We start from the raw sequence: 21,759 nt of genomic DNA on the forward strand, positions 1-21,759 counted from the left end.
TAATTCTTAAAATGATTAGATTTAATTCAGTATTTACATTTACAAAGAAATGATGAAAGGAAATTTTCCCATTGTTCAGCATCACCTGCAGCCAATACAAACAGGATGTGGTCAAACGCCAACGACACCTATAATCTTTGCTAAACGGGATATGGTCAAAACAAAATGGCCAAAATGATGAATTGTCTGAAAAATCTAAATGAATATGAAATGGGGTTTAACGTTCTTCTCAGACTGATCTAATCAAGACGGGCGTACGCCATACATTGTGAATGAGAGAAATTTTTCCCAGATAGTGGAGCTACGACCCACTCTTATATCGGATTCCATCGGTCATGGGATTCTTTACGTGCACACCAATGGAGACATGTGACCTCGGTTTTTCGTCTGGTCCGAATGACTATACATTGTTCCTTGCCAGACCCTGCGTCCTGCCTCATTGACAAGGGGGCACCACACCGAAAAATTACGATGAACATTTTCGGCTAACATCGAGATCACACATAGGGCCTCCAGGTTAGTGAGCAACCGCGACACCCTCTCTTCACTAATCAAGAAATCGTCAAAACAGTAGTAGACCAGCATGGCCAAATTTGTATAATATCTGAAAAATGCTAATGATCGTTTCAAATCTGAATATCCTCCATGAACTCTTTCGGCCAACATCGGGATCACACACAGGATCTCCAGATCAGTGAGCCACCATGTTGGCCAAATTTGTATAATATCTGAAAAATGCCAATAACAATCATCCGTGTTAAGAATAAGAATTTATGGATTGTTATTAAACCTATCTATACACCACATCAATATTCTTTATCTCAATATCCATATATCATTTTGAATGTTGATGAAAGATGGGTGAATAGTTTCTTTGCAGATCGTTCCAAATCTGAATGTCTCCCTGGACCATGTGGGAAGATTATTTTTGCACCCAGACAAACCTGCTAAGATGCCGAACATGTTTATTGCATCCAAATCCAATTTTCGAACTCTCGGAGGAGATATTAAGATCTGAACGTAACTCGGTTCTAACGGTCTATGTCATTTGTAATAAATACTGCATATGAGATTAGGAAATTTTAAGTCTCTCCAAGGACAACGATAGAAAGAAGAAAATAACTTTTATGGATAGAATACGAAACCTTGGCTTGAACGATGTTTTCTTATATCTGTAGTGACTTAAATCGTTGGCTTGTTTCGTTCCCCCAACATCAAAGGCATGTCGATATGACCCTTTTTCTTATGTAATTCAAGATGTCGAAATCGATCGGAGAATGAATATTTGCCAGTGTGTGAGATGCAATGAATTGAAAGACAAAGCAGGTCTTCTGTGCTGGCTAGTTTAAACTCTCTTCTTGTCAGTGATGCAGGATGGAGGGCCAGACAAGGACAACTGTCTAGTCGTTCAGATGGGATGAAAAACCGAGGTCCTGTGTACACATTGGCATGCATGTAAAAGATCCCTTGACAGTTGGAATTCGATATAAGAGTAAGCCGTAGTGCCGCTGCCCAGGCAAAATTTCCCTCATAGCACACTGTATGGCATATGCCCGTCTTCACTAGCCCAGTACAAGGCAGAACAGTAAGACGTTAAACCACATTTCATTTCATTTCATTTAATCTCTCTTACAGTATAATATGTAAGTTTCTGTCTCAAACACTAGTTCAAACACTCTTTAATTACTTCGTTTAAAAATGGTTTCCGCTTAATTTCAATGTCACATTATTTTCTTCAATGTACGCTGGAATCCCCTTAATCAGTCTGGGACTTGGTTAAACAGCTTAGTTCAGTATTCAATCTGCCCTAATTACGTAAGTAATGGAGAGAAAAAAACATTAAGTGAATTAAAAGTAAGAAGACAAAAAAAAAACAAAGAGCTAGACGTCAAAGACTCCTTAGAATCTGTAAAATCATCCAGTCTTTTTATTTATGGCTCAAAGACTTATTAAAGCCTTCCAGTCAATTAGGTGTTATAACGTCCAGTCTTTTTCAAAGCAAATGGATTAAATAACTGAGTGAATTTGTTCAAACCTCTGAGCCCACCAACAGCAGACAAAGACCAAAATCAAATTCTAAATAATTTATTATCAACATGAATCAAGATAAAGATATCATAACAGAATCAATTCATGAATCAATTTTAACGCTGTTTATTTTTCTACGAAACTTCAGCAGTATTTAGCTGTTACTATATTATTGTAAGATAAAAAACAAAAAAACCTATTGACTTAATGGAGAAAACATCGTGGCCATTGTAGAATAATATCCACGGCTACCAGATATTAGAAAATGATTTTTTTGTTCTCGATACGTGAGTTAGGGTGATGTTGAATAAACATGAGAAGTTTACCCTGAAAACACCACAGACAATGAAGTTCATTTGATCAAAACATCGGCTGAAATTGTCGAGTACCGTATATAAATATATATGTATGTATAATTATTTATATATACGTTATAAAATCTCAAGTCACTCATTAAGGGCAGACAACTAGCTTATGATTTTTGCTGAGCTCTTTTTTAATATGATTTTGTTTTCTTAGAGATATATTATGCAAGAGGTAAATCTGCCTATTGCAGGTCTTTCTTTAGGCATGAAAAGTTATTTAAACTATTAATTACACATTTATTAAAAAAACAAGACCATAATCAACTCTCGATGGCATCGGTTACTCGCGATTTTAACTAGATCAGAACGGTTTGCCATTTAATAATTAAATTTAAAAATGGAAAAACGAGGCTAAGTCGCGAATATACCAGTGCGCTACTTACCACTATGCACACATCTTGTCAAAACAGTAAACAGTGATAATTTGGCTCAGAATGAAGTAATTTGAATGATATTTTCGATATTTTCTTTTTTTATCATCTATTTTTGAATTATTATAGCAAGAATGACCAACTCTTTAAAGATACATTATGTAAGATGTAGATAAAGAGCTGGTCATTCTCGCTATAATAGTTAGCCTCGCTTCTCTATTTTTAAATTAAATCATTAAATGACCGAACTGTTCTAATCTAGTTAAAATCTTGATCATCCGATGCCATTGAGAGTTGATTATGGTCGTCTCATGTTGATAAAAGTCTAATTAATAATTTATACAAGATTTAAGACCAAAAGAAAGAGCTGCAAATAGACAAATCTAGCTCGTGAATAATGTATCTTTAATTAAACGTTGAATAATAAATTCGAGTCCATTTTAACGTGGATCAAGCCATAAAAATTAAAAAATTGTCTGAATAATGCAGATGACGATCACTGGCTTCATACAACTATTGGACCAGATAAGAGATTAAAATGAAAATGGCTTGCGGCTATTTTTTCAAATCATCCTCTTATTAACGCAAGAAGCAGATGATAGCAGCTTTATGAGACATTTTTTTGGCCTGATTTTTTCCATTCTGTGAATCATCGATTTTTTTTTTTTTTTCTTCTTCTTTTTTTTTCCTGCAGATTTCTCAGTTTGACTTTGGATTATTATAAGAATGAGTAAGGTGACTTGGCAGTGGCGTACGGAGATTTGACATGGAATGGGGTTATAAAGTTGTCTAAGTTGAATTACGTGTAAATTGTAGGTGGTGTGCATTTCCAGATCTAAAATACGCAATTTGAAACATTGTACATGTATCTCGTTTTAAACACGTAGTGATTTTAGAAAGCTCTGCTTGTCATTAATACCGAGATTTGCTTTTAACATTTCTACTTCCATATAGAACAATTTGTTAGTTAAAATGCTTTCAATATAGCAGCTAGACTTTAATTAAATTTTAGCGTGTGAAGTGTACATTGACTACCGATCAACGAAAAGTCAATTACATTAATACAAATAACAGTTAGTGTTGAATCTTCATATTGATCGGACCAGACTAAGATAAATATTTATTTACTTATTTTCACAATCATTATATTTCCATATAGTATGTTAAAATCAATTAAAACAAGGATGTTAACAGAAAGGGGAGATAATTGGATTACTCTGACGCATGATTTGTATTGTTATGTATAATTAATGCAAGGCGTCTTGTCTACATGGTCAGCGCGTGTACATCTAGTTATGTAAGTCATAAAGAGAAATGAAATGAAATGGGGTTTAACGTCCTACTGTTCAGCTCCGAATGGGCTAATAAAGAAGGGCATACGCCATACAATGTGCTTTAAGGGAAATTTTGCCCAGACAGCAATGCTACAACCTACTCATATTTTGAATTCTGACTGGCACAGGTTCTTTTACGTCCTGCACCACTGACAACACCGGGAGCAAACCCGAGACCTCCAGGCTATTGAGACAGTGTCTTACCTCTGAGCCACTGCGGCTCTCAAAGGGGCGAATTCATGTCCACTTAAACAAATGCCATCATTGGGATGGTATTAAAAAAATGATTTCATGTTGAAAGCATGCGAGACAGTACCGGTAAGTTAAAAAATATTGTCTCAAAATTTTAAAGTGGGATGTTGCAGGAGCAGTGGCAAACCTTAGGTCACAAAAAAGGTAGAGGGGAATCTGGGGGAGCTGGGCCCGAATTCACGAAAACTTAAACTAAGTTACAACCGAAATTTTAAGAAATACTGCAACTGCATTGGATATATGCAAATTGATTTTACCTGTCAGCCAATCGAATTGCAGTATTTCTTAAAATTTCCATTGTATCTTCTTAGTTGTTTAAGTTTTCGTGAATAAGGGCCCAGTTTATTAGCTCCCACTGCGGAATTAGTGCAGAGACCAGACACACAGCCCCTTAAATTTGGGGGGGGGGGGGTGTCAGGGCGATTTTAATGCTAGAGATAGATAGAGGCTGGTATGCACACATTACAGCTATGATTAATAACTGAAAAATCATTTTGAAAACATGCGTGACAGTAAGTCAAAAAATATTGTCTCAAAATTTTGAAGTGGAATGTTGCAGGAGCAGTGGCAAACCATAGGTCACAAAAAAGGTAGAGGGGAATCTGGGGGCACTGATTGTTAGCTTCCACTGCAGAATTAGTGCAGAGACCAGCCCCTTAAATTTTTTTTTTTTTTGGGGGGGGGGGGGGTCAGGGCGATTTTAATGCTTGAGATACAGGCTGGTATTCACATGTTACAGCTATGATTAATAACTGAAAAACCGTTCAAATTTTTGGTGGGGTTTCGGATAATTTGAATGCGAGAGATGCTTAGTATTTGAGGAGGTAAAGGGCCTGTACTGCAGCAATGTTTACTTACTAGAAGTACCATAAACAATATTGGGGGGCAGGGGAAATGATAGAGGGCGGTGCTTATTATTTGGGGAAGGGTAGTGGCTATGAGCCTTCTCCCTGTTCACCCACTCTCCCAGTTTTTACAGAACAGTATTCACATATTGCAGCAATGTATAATAATTAGAAAAATATTGGGGGTGGGGAGGGGAGGGGAAGACTTTCAATGATAGAGATGCTTATTATTTGAGGAGGGAAAGGGTAGTGGATAGGAGACTTCTTTCTGTTCACAGACTCTCAATGATAGAGATGCTTATTATTTGAGGAGGGGAGGGGTCTAGGGTATGAGACTTCCCCCTGCTCACTGACTCTCAATGATAGAGATGCTTATTATTTGAGGAGGGGAGGGGTCTAGGGTATGAGACTTCCCCCTGCTCACTGACTCTCAATGATAGAGATGCTTATTATTTGAGGAGGGGAGGGGTCTAGGGTATGAGACTTCCCCCTGCTCACTGACTCTCAATGATAGAGATGCTTATTATTTGATGAGGGTAGGGGTCGTGGGAATGAAACTTCTCTCTGCTCATTGACTCTCCCAGTATTCACATATTGCAGCAATGTATAATAACTAGAAGAACTCAATGTATAGTAACTACAAGAGCTCAATATATAAAAACTACAAAAACTCAATGTATAATAACTACAAGAACTCAATGTATAATAACTACAAGAACTCAGTGTATAATAACTACAAAAACTCAATGTATAATAACTACAGAACTCAATGTATAATAACTACAAGAGCTCAATATATAATAACTACAAGAACTCATTGACTGCCATGTAACGATACAACGTTAATAGCCACTGATAGAAATCAGCTAGCACTATAATCAGTTGTTTGATTGTGAAAATATCACATGACTGTTAAGATATTGTAGATCGGGCAATGATGGCACTTAATCAATAAAGATTGGAGATAACCTTCTTTCACGGCAACGCTCTCGTTACGTGTTGGTAAACTCGTGTTTAATTGTATTCCTCACTCTATCAAATTATTAGACTTGCACATTAAAATTTGATGAGTCAAGATCACACCATAACAAGATTGGCGGGTGAACAAGCGTTAGAAATCTGTGAAGGCTGAGATTTTTGTTTGTAGGGTTGTTTTCGTAAGCGGTTCAAAGCATCAATCAAAATGTCGCCAAGGTGCAAATGGTATTTTAGATACCCACAATGTCGCCAACATTAAAATATTAAGCTCATCACAATGTCACCAAGGTGCAAATTGAATGTGACCAATGTTGCCAGCATTAAAATGGAATTAATCGCAATGTCACCAAGGGGTAAATGGAATCTTAGCTAGTTGCAATTTCACACAGGGGGAAATGGAATCTTACCTAATCACAATGTCACCAACATGTAAATGTAATTTTAGCTATTCACAATGTCACCAACATGTAAATGGAATCTTAGCTAGTCACAATGTCACCAACATGTAAATGGAATCTTAGCTAGTCACAATGTCACCAACATGTAAATGGAATCTTAGCTAGTCACAATGTTGTTAAGGGGTAAAGGAAATCTTAATTAGTCACAAATATCACAACTTGTAATTTTACATGGTTGCCTACCTAATTAATCTTGTGGTTTTCCTCAAAATTCTCTTGTTTTCTCTCACTGCTAGAGATCCCTCTCTTGTTTCCTCTCATTGCTAGAGATCCCTCTCTTGTTTCCTCTCACTACTAGAGATCCCTCTCTTGTTTCCTCTCACTGCTAGAGATCCCTCTCTTGTTTCCTCTCATTACTAGAGATCCCTCTCTTGTTTCCTCTCATTGCTAGAGATCCCTCTCTTGTTTCCTCTCATTACTAGAGATCCCTCTCTTGTTTCCTCTCACTACTAGAGATCCCTCTCTTGTTTCCTCTCATTGCTAGAGATCCCTCTCTTGTTTCCTCTCATTGCTAGAGATCCCTCTCTTGTTACCTCTCATTGCTAGAGATCCCTCTCTTGTTACCTCTCACTGCTAGAGATCCCTCTCTTGTTACCTCTCACTACTAGAGATCCCTCTCTTGTTTCCTCTCACTGCTAGAGATCCCTCTCTTGTTTCCTCTCATTGCTAGAGATCCCTCTCTTGTTTCCTCTCATTGCTAGAGATCCCTCTCTTGTTTCCTCTCATTGCTAGAGATCCCTCTCTTGTTTCCTCTCATTGCTAGAGATCCCTCTCTTGTTTCCTCTCACTGCTAGAGATCCCTCTCTTGTTTCCTCTCATTGCTAGAGATCCCTCTCTTGTTTCCTCTCATTGCTAGAGATCCCTCTCTTGTTTCCTCTCACTGCTAGAGATCCCTCTCTTGTTTCCTCTCACTGCTAGAGATCCCTCTCTTGTTTCCTCTCATTGCTAGAGATCCCTCTCTTGTTTCCTCTCACTACTAGAGAACCCTCTCTTGTTTCCTCTCACTACTAGAGATCCCTCTCTTGTTACCTCTCACTACTAGAGATCCCTTTCTTGTTTCCTCTCACTGCTAGAGATCCCTCTCTTGTTTCCTCTCATTGCTAGAGATTCCTCTCTTGTTTCCTCTCATTGCTAGAGACCCCTTGAGATAAAATTGAACCATTTGTTAATTCTGAAATAACCTAGTTTGTGTCAAGTTGTCTCTCTCTCTCTCTCTGCCCCTCCCCCTTACATCACTGTAATCTGTTTTGTAGGAATATAATATTGTAATTGAAGGCAATCCAGGGCTGAGAATACTCGATGGGTATTGGTGAACCTCAGCTATTGATCTCAGATGCCCTAATTTCTATTTTCGTTTGGTAATGGTGGTTAAGGATATATCTAGGTATGATAGGGTGCCCATGTTTGGGATTACAGGACATATTTGTGTCTGGACAAACATGAAACTACAGATGTAAGTAAAGAGACTAGGATGGGGTAGTGGCTGTATACCACTGGATTGACTGTATGGGTGTGGGGCCCATACTCAAATTCTGTCTATACCACTGTGGTATATATATATAGTCAATATATATATAGTAGGAATATATATTGTAATTGTAGGGAGTCCAAGGATGAAATGAAGAGATTGTGCTTGGCTGGAGGGATATGTAGATGATGGAGACATTTGAAGTGACAGATAATCAATAATAGCATCATCATGGTCTGGTTTGATGAGCCACTACTTCAGATTGACGCGCAATTGTATTTGCCAAAGTCCTTCAACAGTAAAAACTGTTCCCACCATTTTGGTTTTTATTTGCCTTTCCTATATCCTGATCATGATTTGACAGTTTTGATCGTTTGCGGAAGCTGTTGAAAATATCAGTAGAAAAAAATGGCTGACATTAAGAGTTTTGGTTATTGTGAGTTTGGTTAGTTCTGGTTAGATGGGGATAGTTGATACGATCTCCTTAAAGTTAAGACTGGGAATAGTAGCTTAGAAGGCCAGAACAATTTAAATATTTGCTTCGGATTGGTTTCAGGGTAAAAAGTACTTTGTTGAGGGTAGTAGCCAATAGGTTAACATCTGCTCGTTGAATCGGAAGGTTTCTCATTGAGTTAAGTGGCATGGTTTCGATTTTCTGGTTGTATGTGACAAGGAGTAGGGTCACCTGTTCAACCTTGTGTGTTTTCTCGGGGTTCTCTGGTTTCCTCTGGTTTCCTCCCACTGCTAAAGACCCCTATGCTCAAGCTAATTATTGAAAGAAAATTGAACCATTTGTTGGTCACGAAATGATCTAGTCTGTGTCTAGTGGACATAAAACTCTCTCTCTCTCACTCCCTCCCATTGACTGTAAGTGGTGTAACAAGTGTCGCATCTCCAACCTAGTGAGTTTCCTCCAGTTCCTCTGGTTTCCACCTAATACTAACAGAAATAAAATTGAACCATATGTTAGTCCCGAAATGACTTGGTCTGTGTCGTGTGGATGTTAATCCCCATTTTTCTCTCTCTGTTCTCACTATACAAATTGTATCTGTATATAATCTCATTATATGACGAACTGCCGTGTGAGAAAATCACTATAGATATCATGTTAACAAGGATTACTTCAACCATTATTACCTTAATCACACAAATTATATTTTTTCTCCTCTTAACATATGAGGGTATGATTAAATCATGTATTGTCAGCACAGATCACTTTCTATTATGTCGATAGAGACTACCAGTAGCTGTTTTCTACCAGTCAATCATTTGATCAACTATTATGATTAGCAGACTTTCTTTCTTGTTACATCGGAGCGGAACAGTAGGACTTTAAACTTCGTTGCATTTTTATTTCTTGATGTTCAAGACAGCTGTCTAGTTGTTCGGATGGGACAAAAAAAACCCAAGGTCCTGTGTACACATTGGTGTGCATGTAAAAATTCCCTTGGCAGGTAAAATTCGATATATAAGTAGGCCGTAGCGCTGGTGTCTGGGCAAAAAATTTCCCTCATACCCCACTGTATGGTGCATGCCCATCTGGATTAACCCAGTCGGAGCAGAAAACCCATTTCATTTCTGAAATAATGCAAATCTGGAATATTTAAAGCTTTGTACATTATAATTAATGTATTGACGATATACGGCGATGTACGACGTTAATGAATATAAATAAATCAGTCACGGAGTCGTAGCTTCCCATTACACAAGTTATAGTCTATTGTTTATCTAAGTGCTTATCATTATAATGTACTGCTGGTAAACCGTATGGATTTCCAATATCGCGAACACACTACTCACTATACTTTACATGGTTAAATTATTAGAAGCCATTGGTTGTTTTTTTGTTGGTTTTATTTGTTAGTAAAGATGTTTAGCGACGAGATGTTATACTTGTTTTTTCTTGTTGTTTTTTTGTTATTAAAGATTTTTAGCCGAGAGATGTTATATTTTACATCGTTAAATTATTAGAAGCGATCGGTTGTTTTTTGTTAGTAAAGATGTTTAGCGGAGAGATGTTAGTCAATAATCAGAGAATCAAACATCAATATTTTGTCATGTTTATTTGCCAGTCACTGAACCTGATCAAATTAATCTGACAACATATCATCAACTTTTAATAACAAAATAATAAAAAAAATAGTTAAAAAAATAATTTGAATGTTGTGGGATATTGATCGGATTTCCTTGATTCCGAGTGACTTGTAGAGTGCAGAGTGCTGTTTAAAAGTTGGTGCCAAGATGAATTGGTGCCGAGTGCTATGTACGAGTTGGTGCAGCTTATAGCACCAAGTTAACAGCGATTATTTCAAAGAATACCCCTCCTGAAATGGATGCCTTGGGCCTAATGAATTAGGTAGAAATTCCACCTTCTTCTTAAACAAGCATTATGGGAGATTAGATAAAGAGTTGACTGTTTTCGCTATAATAGTTAACAAATAGATAATGTAAATAGAATATGTTGAAAATTTCAGTCAAATTGCTCCACTCTCAACCGAGATATTAGCTTTTGAATTTTAAGCCTAGCCTCGATCATCATTACTAAAGTCGGTACGATAAAAAACATTTTTGGATTTAAGCAGCAGATTGAATTCAAATCCAGTGAAAATCCAACACATAAGATGACATCGAGAGTTGATTATGGTTTGGATAAGTTAATTAATGTATAATTAATAGTTTAGATAACATTTCAGGCCTAAAGAAAGACCTGCAATAGGCAGATTTAGCTCTTTAATTGAATTCCAAGTGTCAAAGGTTCTTTAACATACACATTCAAATGTGCAGATTTAGCTCTTTAATTGAATTCCAAGTGTAAAAGGTTCTTTAACATAAACATTCCAATGTGCAGATTTAGCTCTTTAATTGAATTCCATGTGTCAAAGTTTCTTTAACATACACATTCCAACGTGCACTCCGGTGCATCTTGGTTGTACGTCCCATTTTACCAACTAGACCTAGACCTAGACACTGTTCCTTAGCCAAACAAAACAATTGAGAGCTAAAAGCTCCCAGAATTTGTGAGGTCTAAAAAGTATAGCATATGTTAAGGAAATACCAGAAGAAATGATGACAATGTGTTGATTGTTGTATCTGGTATTTATTTCCCCATCTATCAAGGTATATATTTACCTGTAACAGTTAATGTTAACATGTTATTGTTGTAGATAGTTTTGTTGTTCTTTATGACACTTGTTATTCATTCATGGTTTTAATAACTTGTAAATACACACACTAGTTTTGTTGTTCTTTCTGTCATTTGTTATTCATTCATGGTTTAAACTTGTAAATAAAAACTTAATCTTTAAACAATTTGTTGATTTGTAAATGTTTTAATTGTTCTTTCTATCACGTGTTACTCATTCCCAGTTTTAACTTGTAAACAAACACTAAGTCTGTACACAAATGGTTTATTTGAAAATGTCAGAATAGAAAATATCTTTATTTCTAATAATACGCTTCCATGTATGGGCATATAAAAGAAAACCAACAATGTTCAGCGGGTGACCCTACTCTTTGTCAAGTACAAGGCTGTGATCAAAACCACAACTCTGGAATTAGAGAGAGAGAGAAACAGGGTTTAACGTCCACTCGACACAAACTTGGTCATTTTATTTCAATAATTTACTTGCTCATATGGGTCTTTAGCAGTGGGAGGAAACCGGAGGACCTGGAGAAAACCCATGAGGTTGGACAGACGACCCTACTCCTTGTCATGTACAACCGGGGAATCGAACCCACGCCAGTTGACTCAATGACGGACCTTATGATACAGCACGCACGTGCTAACCATTCGGCCATCCAACCCCCCAACTCTGGAGTCAAACCTTATGGTTTAAAGCCTACATGCTAGACCACTTGCCATGTGCATACCAACCTGTTCCATATATCTCGACTGAAAGAAGTTCTTTGCTAGACCATCATTGATAACGGCAAACCATGCCGGAAAATCAGAACTTTCTCAGCAAACATGGGAATTGACCCTGAGACGTCCTGGTTAGTAAGTCAGCGCCTTATTCACGGAGCCACTGCAGCTCCTACTGTCAAATAAATGGTATCCACACAGGGGACTGGGATGGCCTATAGTGGTCTAGAGTGTCGCGCTTTGAGCTCTAACTAAACGGTTACCTTTGGCTTGCAACATGGTTTTGATCCCTGGTGTGAGCACATGAAAATTCTCTGCACATGCACTAAGCATATTAAAATGACAACTTGTCTGCGATATCACCTTCGGTGGAAGCGGACATTAAACACTACGAACAACAACATGGCGTCCACGTATATACATATGTATTGTATTTATATAATATTTTTGTATTAATGTTGAACACTAATAAAATATTTTAGAGTTACTGTCATGATTATATATACATGGATCGGGAATAAAAAAAAACTCACAGACAAGCTGATACCTTTTGATTTAGCGGAGAACGTGATTGACATTTTCAATCCCTTATTATTAGTGTTCGGGGTCATGGTGTGTTACAGTGTGCGAATCCAAACTCCTCGGCAAATTGCTTTTCATTCAATCAATCAGACCAATGAGAAACTGACAGTCTTGAAGCGAGAGTCGAGTATAGGGCATCAAATTTATATTTCACAGTAAATATCATTTTGATGAGCGAATAATTCGCGTAAAATAATCACGCGCATTTCCCTCCAAGCACAATGAATTTCATTTTTTTATTCACTGAAGATCAATTTTACAAAATGGTGATATTGAAAACTAGTTGATTTTAAGAATTTTTTGGGTTGCAGATCTACTTTACAAATTGGTGATTTTGCAAACTGTTTGATTTGTATTTTGGGGGGTTGAAGATCAATTATATAAAATATTGATATTGAAAACTGGGTAATTTTAAGATTTTTTGGTTTTGAAGATTAATTTTACAAAATGGTGATATTAGTTGATTTTATGATTTATATTGGTGGTGTAATCAAAAGATTTGTTAGCCGTATGAAAAATGTATCTTGTGCCAAACGTTTGTCACAATAATTAGCTATATTGTAATGGTAGTATGGGTGTGTGTTAATACAGTTGTTGAAATAGAATTAATATCTAGTTCAAATATTCCAGAGTAATGGAGTCTTAAGTCCACTCAACACAAAAGTATGGAACAATTTTATTTCAATAATTGGCTTTGTGCATAGGGGTCTTTAGTGGAAGTAAACCGGAGGAACCGTAGAAAACCCACAAAGTTTGGCAGGCGACCCTACCATGGCACTTGAATCAATGACAGACCTTATGATCTAAAGTGTATGCATCAGACCATTACTGCCGTCGAAAGGCAAAACCTAGTAACTCACTTTTTTTATCAAAATTGAGTTAGGACCAAATTTGTAGTTACTGGGGTATGTGCTTCATGTTGTACTAGATCTTCCAATCTTTTGATTTTGTAAGCAGTTACACCCATGACACAACCTAGCAACTTCCTTCATTTGCTTAGAATACCACAGGAAAACCTAGTAACTCAATAGTGAAATCAATGGATGAGCTGGGGTTTAATATTCATTCATTATGTTTTCCTTTGTTTTCTCAAAATAAGAAAAAAGTGAGTTACTAGGATTTGCCTTTTGACGGGAGATTAGTTATAGAGTGATATTCATATTCACTTTCTACACTACTGCAATTTAATAATATGAACTTTAATCATTATTTTCCAAATTTAATCTGGAGCCCCAAAAATCAGGAGGCCCCCGGGCAACTACTGCCCATTGTGTTCAAGTGACAAAATACATCGGGAGCTAATTTCATTTGGGGAGATTGAGACTATTTCCTCAAAAATTTTCTTTGTCACCTGAATTTTCAGAATGAATCCGTACTTTATTCCACAAATGTTATTGCACGAGGTCTTAAGTATTATTGTATTTAAAACGTAAACCTCAAGCAATTTCATTTTACATATTTCTATGGTATATGGTCTCATTCTCTGATGTTTGTGCCCAAAAAACAGAAATACAGAAATGGTCCTAATCAACCAGACAAGAGTTTAAACAAAACTGTGTTTTCTTATGCATGTTATGATGATAGGTCCTTTAAAACTATTTAAATCTTGAATGAAAAACAAAATCATCTAGCCAAGAGTTTAAACAAAACTGTGTTTTCTTATGCATGTGATGACGATTGGTCCTTTATTTAAAACTTTTAAATCTTGAATGAAAAACAATAACAAAAATAGTAACAAACACAACAATTTATTGTGTTATAACAGAAAAACAACTTAGGTTATATCCAGCTTCTGCACTGAAAAACAAAACAGTAGGATAATTATTTACAAAATGGCTGCCTATTTGTCATGTGAACATTATAAATGCCTTACAGCATTGTTAGTCTACATGTGTCCCGTTTATTCACAAATGATTTCTGCTAACAGACAAGAAACGATTATTTGATTAATGGTCACCAGCATGTTGTTTGCTCGCGATTTTTTTGTTATTTTCTTCCAAGCCATGATTTATTTTTCCTTAGTGAAAAGAAAGCTGGTATTGAAATATTATTGACTGAGATTTTTGATATTGTACAGCAAGTAATTAATTGTTTTATTTGAATTGGAAATAAATTTAACATCAAACCCAGGAGAGACGAGTGGTGAAAAGGAGCAATATTATTTCTGGCAGAATGATTTATCCAATACTACCAAATAATAAATAAATACTACCAAATTCCACCTCATACTATCTCATTATTGTGAAAAACTAACATAATACTTCAATTATATATAAAAAAAAAAATTTGAGGTATAAATTATCTTAGTATTTTACAATATTGAGGTGAGAGAGAGAGAGAAATGGGGTTTAACGTCCACTCAACACAAACTAGGTCATTTGAGGACTAACATATGGTTCAATTTTATTTCAATAATTTGCTTGGGCATAGGGATCGTTAGCAGTGGGAGGAAACCAGAGGACCGGGAGAAAATCCACGAGGTTGGACATATGACCCTACTCCTTGTCATGTACAACGACAATATGTTGTTCCTTGCTAGACCCCCTGTCCTGCACCACTGACAAGGGGGAGCACTGTCGCAAAATGCTGAAGGGACCTCCAAGTTAGCCAGCCAATGTCTTACTCACTAAGCCACTGTGGCTCTCAATCATAAACATACAATGATGCATCGTGTCGAATTGTAATTCATCAGTACAATTCTCCGTCTCAAGTGGGTTTTGACTTTGGCTTCCAGAAGGCAATCTTGCAGATGAAGGTTGGGTAGTTGGGTAGCTCAGTGGTCTAACACTCAATAAAGATTGTAAGGCCTGTCATGTATGCAAGTCATGGATTCGATCTTGTGTTGTTGTTTTTCCTCACATCCCCTGTTATTCTTCTACCTTTAAAGATCGCTGTGTACAAGTGAATTATTGATATATAAGTTGTACCACATCTCTCTCTCTCTCTCTCTCTCCTTTTTTCTTCTTCCCTCTATCACCAATCTATCTCTATCTTGTTGGTGTTTATTTGTAAATTACGGGTCATTTGCTTTTGCAACTATTCTTGCATCACAGTAATTAGGGAGTGTTTGAAATACAGATCTCCATCTTTGAGGGTTTTTTTTCCAAGGTTCTAATGATGTTTGACTGGGTTATTACATGCAATAGCCGAGGGGTTTTGAAGCCAACCAAAAATCACAAGGCTAAGAGACTAAACGTTAATTAATCACCAGATTTTTTTGCATGATTTTTCTCTCTGTTTGCACAATTTTCCAGATTTGTAGTTGCGTTGACAACACTTTCCAATTCTCTAGCTTTTGATATCTTAACAAAATCAAATTTTCTCTTCGCAATTGTCGACCAGAAAGTAACTAAATCGTCGAACACACTTTTCATCTCGAAGAGTCTCTCTTTTTTTTTTACCAGTTGAACGATGTTACGCTGTCAAACCAAACCATTCATAATTGCTATTGATCCGTCAAGATATCCTTTCCTCTTACCACTCACCGCCAAAATCGACTCAATTTTCGTAGCTCTTTGGTAGGCTATTGATTCTCTTATCGTACGTACCGCTAAATAACTTCACATTACTCTTCGTCTGAGTGCTAAGTAACCTGCTTCTACATAGCTTAAATGCTCTGTCTAATTTCTGCGCAGCAATGTTCATTAATGCAAGTCAGATGTATTTAATGCCTAGGGAATGAAATTACTTGTAATAGAACTTAATTGATCAGCATAAGTACTAAAGTGCTAAGGGCCAATACATGAGACGACCATATTAGGTGTTCTTTAGTACTGTTTCTTGTCTTGAAGATTTGAAAATGATGGCGGCAGTCTACTGGGGGTTGAAAGTCATTGAATTGACGTGGGACATAATGAATCTTTTGGATTTTTCCAGCCCGGCTTTCACTTGTCATGGGTGGCATCCCTGTGAGCCATGGAAATTGTTCCTAGCTGTTCAGATGATTCAACAAACCGAGATCCACCCCGAATACACAAAACTAATAATCACAACACCCGTGGACTAGCCATTGTAACTCTTTTAGACTTTTAGAAATCACATTTAATGACGAGTTATTTCTGGCGGACTTGAGATGACTGGATTATCCATCAGGTACACATGTAGGACAACTGGGCAGACGGTCATGGACAATGTGTTGGGTACCTGTATTTATCTGCTTCCCCCGAAGTGTCTACGTCAGTTCGTTTGCATTGCTTAACGTCTGCTTACTCTGAGGGGGATTTTGCAGACCAAGTAGTGTTTACTTGTGACATCACATCACGCGTCATCAATCATTGACTTGAGGACGCATGCATTCTTTACGTAACATCAACTGGTCCAGACAGAATGGTGCCTTTTACTCATTTTCTATAACAATTTACAGTAAATAAGAAATATTTTTTTATCCAGATATACTTATTTATTTTTCTAATACTTCCAAAGAAATGTCTAGAATTTAATTTGTGCAGATTGAAAAAAGTTAATATCACGAGCTCATTCAGCCACACCGATGTCGTCTCTTTCAGTAATTGTAGCGCCCTAGCGAATATTCACTGCTCATCAGTGTGGTAGTGTCTATCAAATTTCTATTCCTTTAGGGCCAGGACGGATTAAGACCTTAAGAGGCCCTAATCACTGAAAAGATAATAAAACCTTCATTTATATCAAATTTTAAAAAAAATAATCCTTGGCCTAAAATAATTTTTTTAAAAATATGATGCTTATCCTAAAATAAATTATATGAAATGAAATGGGGGATTAAAGGGACAATAACACTATTGCTGGCTTGACAGCTCCAGAAAATAAATAATAGCCTTATTCTAAGTACTAGATGTTTAAGTGTCCTACCTGTTGTGTAAATTATCAATTACATCCTATTTTACTTGTCCAGAGGGTTCGAAAATATTTTAAATCCATGTCACATTTGAAAAGGTTTACGTTAGGCTTTTCAAATCATTTAGTTGAATTTTTCCAATTTTTTAAATTCGGTGTGTTAAGATGAAATTTGTATCATCAATTAATTGGAATATTGTAAAATAGTACAATTTTTTGACCAGAATAAAGATTGGGACATATTATTCTGTTACAACAAGAGTGATATTGAGCCTTTAACATTCTAATGTTCAGCACCAACTGGTATAATGAAGACCGGCATACGCCATGCAGTGTATTATGAGGGAAATTTTGCCCGGGCAGCAGCTTTTCTGTCTAATAGTAAACATGATTTTTCTGTCATTGTGGCCACTGGTTCAGCTATACCATTTGCACCATGGTAAATCAAGCAGAGGATAAAAAGTTCTGGTGCCCCCCCCCCCCAAAAAAAACCCCAACTTTCTCTGTACCATAAATATGTGTTTATATTGCTTAATGATTAATGGAAGACTGGATGTGGGGAAGCCCTGATTATCTTTCTTAAATGTTGCTATGTTAAAGTATCCATTACTACTGGTTACTGTGTCTTGTTGTAAGAAAACCAGACATTTTATTGAACGAACAAAAAAAAAACTTGACAAATTATTTCATTTGATTTATTGGTTGAAGGGGAAAATGGCTGTTACCAGACACTTTTATTATTGGAGAAGTTTTGTAATTTTGTCTGTTCTTTTATTGAATTTGTAAAACAAAGTACAGGAAATTTACATGATCAAATGAATTGAAGTTGTATGTTAAATTGTGTTTCCTTTTGGTCAATTTACGATTTACATCGCTGCTCTTTTATAGAGACTGTGTTTAAGAGAGAGAGAGAGGGAGAGAGAGAGAGGCGGTAAACATCCTCTTAACATAAACTAGGCCATTTCGAGACTAACACATTTTGCAATTTTGTTTGACTAATATCGCTTTTGCTAATTAGTGTTCTTTAGCTGTGGGAGGAAACTGGAGTACCCAGAGGAAACCCAAAAGGTTAGGCAGACAACCCTACTCCTCTTCATGTACCAGCTTTGGCATGAAACCACAACATTGACTCAGTGATAGACTTTATGATTATTCCTTTTGATGACTGATTCTAATGCAATGTGTACTCTTACAGCCAGGCAAAGATTAGTAATTCTCTTTTGAAGTCTGTGTGCGTCATTTGCATTATTAGAGATAAATACCAAACTATAAAAGATTTAATCCACTCTAACATGGGCTCAAATTAATTATTTAACATTATTCCATTATTCAATTATGTCTGTAGTTTTGTAATCAGAGTTTAGCTTTAAGAAATTAAAACATCAATGGCAGATAATTTTCTAGCTTCGATTCAATTGGATTAAAAAGAGACTCGTGAAAAGATTTTATCAAAAGTTAAGGGAGGGATCATATCTCATAAACCATTCAAGATATCTTTGTACACACATCAACCTATTAAAGTAGTTGTATCTTTTGCTAATTAGAAATTTCTCTCTGATTTAATAATTTTTGTGTTTCCATGGAAACAAGTTTGAGTAAAAGGGTACAGCAGTCCTCACTGCTATACTGACAAGTTTGTAAAAGATACATCCTGAATCAAACTATCACCAAATGTGTGTATGTGCTTGAAAACTACTTGTCAAAAGATTGTCTTCCATATAAATTGTGTTGTGTTTTTTTTATGTGCTCAATCGCTAAATGTTACTCAAGGATTATGTTTAATAGAGTTGTATAGTCAAATCTTGTATAGTGCATAAGTCTTATTGTGAAACGATGGTGACCAAATCACCTAATGTATTTTACAATTAGACATGTCCATTTATTATACGCCAATATAACAATAGACATTTTTTATACACCTGTGTATACCAGTAGACATTCATTCGGCTATATACCGGTAGACATTTTTATACGCCCATATACCGGTAGACATTTTTATACGCCCATATACCGGTAGACATTTTTTATATGCCCATATACCGGTAGACATTTTTTATACGCTCATATACCGGTAGACATTTTTTATACGCCCATATACCGGTAGACATTTTTTATACGCCCATATACCGTAGACATTTTTTATATGCCCATATACCGCTAGACATTTTTTATACGCCCATATACCGGTAGACATTTTTTATACGCCCATATACCGTAGACATTTTTTATATGCCCATATACCGGTAGACATTTTTTATACGCCCATATATACCGGCAATCTGATTAAAATACAGATCTATATTTCGTTTCGTTTTTTTATACTTTCGAAGGCCTCCACTACATGAAGATCTGACAAGTTATAGCGATAGGTCACGTCAGGGGTAAAAAGACCAACTTCTAACCCTATGACGTCAGACATTTGATTAACCAATTAGCATTGATGTTACTAGTGAATTACCCACAGTTCCATAAAAAAAAACACGCCTAAAGCTTGCCGTAACAGACCGTTTCATTGGCTTATCCCTGACACCATTCAGAACATGTGTTAAATAATAACTCTTCCAGATCCAAGTGTAGTAAAGACAAGTAAAATGAAATTTTGAACTATAAAAACGAAACGAAATAGGATCTGTGTTTTAACCAGATTGATACACCGGTAGACATTTTTTATAAACCCACATACCAGTAGACATTTTTATACACCCATATGCCAGTAGACATCTTTTATACGTCTGTGTATACCAGTAGACATTCATTCTCCTATATACCGGTAGACATTTTCATTTTCATATGCCCATCTACCGGTAGGCATTTTTATACTCCCATATACCAGTAGATGTTGTCATTTTTTATACGCCCGCATAGAAATGTGGTTGTATATTGTTGTCATCCCTGTCCATCCATCGTCCACAATTGTTTGTTGACACTCAGAGGCTAAAGTTATCATCTGATAGACTTGAAATAATATACAATGTGATGAAGAAGCCTATTGATAATTACTGCTAGAAGGTTGGTCTGTGAGAATGTGTGGAAACTTGTGGATGTTCTAAAAAGCTAAAGTTATCATCAGATGGACTTGAAATTCAAAAACAGTGTTTACGTTAATTATTACGTTTTAGTATCTCATAATAAAAGATCGGCAACCTTAATGGACAACTCACATGACTTAACTGATCTTAGATTATGTTTTTGTTGTCTGGCAACCTATCGTTTAGTTTTTATACGTTATTCTAAGGATTCGTTCTTTTTCTCTTTTCAGCGAGCCTATAAAGAATGGTTGTGTGCAACTCAGTTATCATTTTACTACTCGGGGAAGCGTATGTTGCCCTGTGACAGTTTCTGCACGCGGATAGAACAAATGTGCCCTTTCTTTCGTCCAAGAAACATAGATACTCACACAGGAGATCCTGGTTTTATATGCAAAGGTGAGACAATTGGTTTTATTATTCTGTCTGTCTGTTTTTGGTTTTTAACGTTCGCTTCCACCAAAGGGGATATCGCAAACAAGTCTTATTTTTCATTTTTATTATCTTAGCGCATGCGCAGGGGTCTCTCCAGCCACATACGCTTACACCAGGGATCGAAACCACAACCGCAAGCCAGAGGTGACCAGCCAGCTAGAGGTTGAAGCGCGGCACTCTAGACCACTAGGCCGTCCCATTTTTATACCTCAACAGTTTAAAGAAGTAAAAGTGTTAGTGATTTAAGAAAAAACAACCACATCCAGTTAAACATATTATACTGTTGTCCTCTACAAACTGATTCAATCTTACAAAACTCCACATTTCTCAAATACAATGTTTGAAAAATCTAATTCTGAAATTAGTTGGCTACCAGAGTAATGTAAGTTTTCAATAGGTGTAGTTTAAGTGAATTATTGTGACATTGACAATGGACATTATTTAAATATTTAAGTAGGCTACTGTAGTTTAAGGTAGTAAAATTTCAACAGGTAAATTGATATACATGTTCAACAGTTAGTATAATAAAAACCTGATAAATAACAACAAGATATTCTGACTTGCTTCAACTTATTGGGGGTTGGATGGCCGAATGGTTAGCAAGTGCGCGCTGTTGAGTCAAGTTTCAATCCTAAGCTTGTGTATGACAAGGAGTAGGGTAGCTTGGCCAACATCATGGGTTTTCTCTGGGGCCTCCGGTCTCCTCCCACTGCTAAAAACGCCTATGCGCAAGCAAATTATTGAAATAAAATTGTACCATATGTTAGTCCCAAAATGAGCTGGTTTGTGTCAAGTGTGTATCAGGTTGACAAGATATTAAGACTACATTCTGTTCCATTCATACATGCAGTTGTGCTGGTTTAAAAGCTATAAACACTGTAATTAGTTTAAAGACCAAGAATAATATTCCTGGAAATGACAGGAGGTTATTATAGTCTAATTC

The 21,759-nt window shown here is 36.4% G+C and overlaps 1 protein-coding gene across 1 annotated transcript in view; it reads left to right on the top strand.

Moving 5' to 3' along the window:
- LOC126808452 (uncharacterized) overlaps positions 1–21,759 on the top strand; it is a 140,515-nt gene that overhangs the window by 115,775 nt on the left and 2,981 nt on the right. The window contains exon 2 of the mRNA XM_050533162.2: positions 20,615–20,780. Coding sequence (XP_050389119.1) covers positions 20,615–20,780 — 166 coding nt within the window. The remainder of the gene's footprint in view (positions 1–20,614; positions 20,781–21,759) is intronic.

Source organism: Patella vulgata, chromosome 1 (assembly GCF_932274485.2).
Source record: "Patella vulgata chromosome 1, xgPatVulg1.2, whole genome shotgun sequence".
Taxonomy (NCBI): Eukaryota; Metazoa; Mollusca; class Gastropoda; family Patellidae; genus Patella; species Patella vulgata.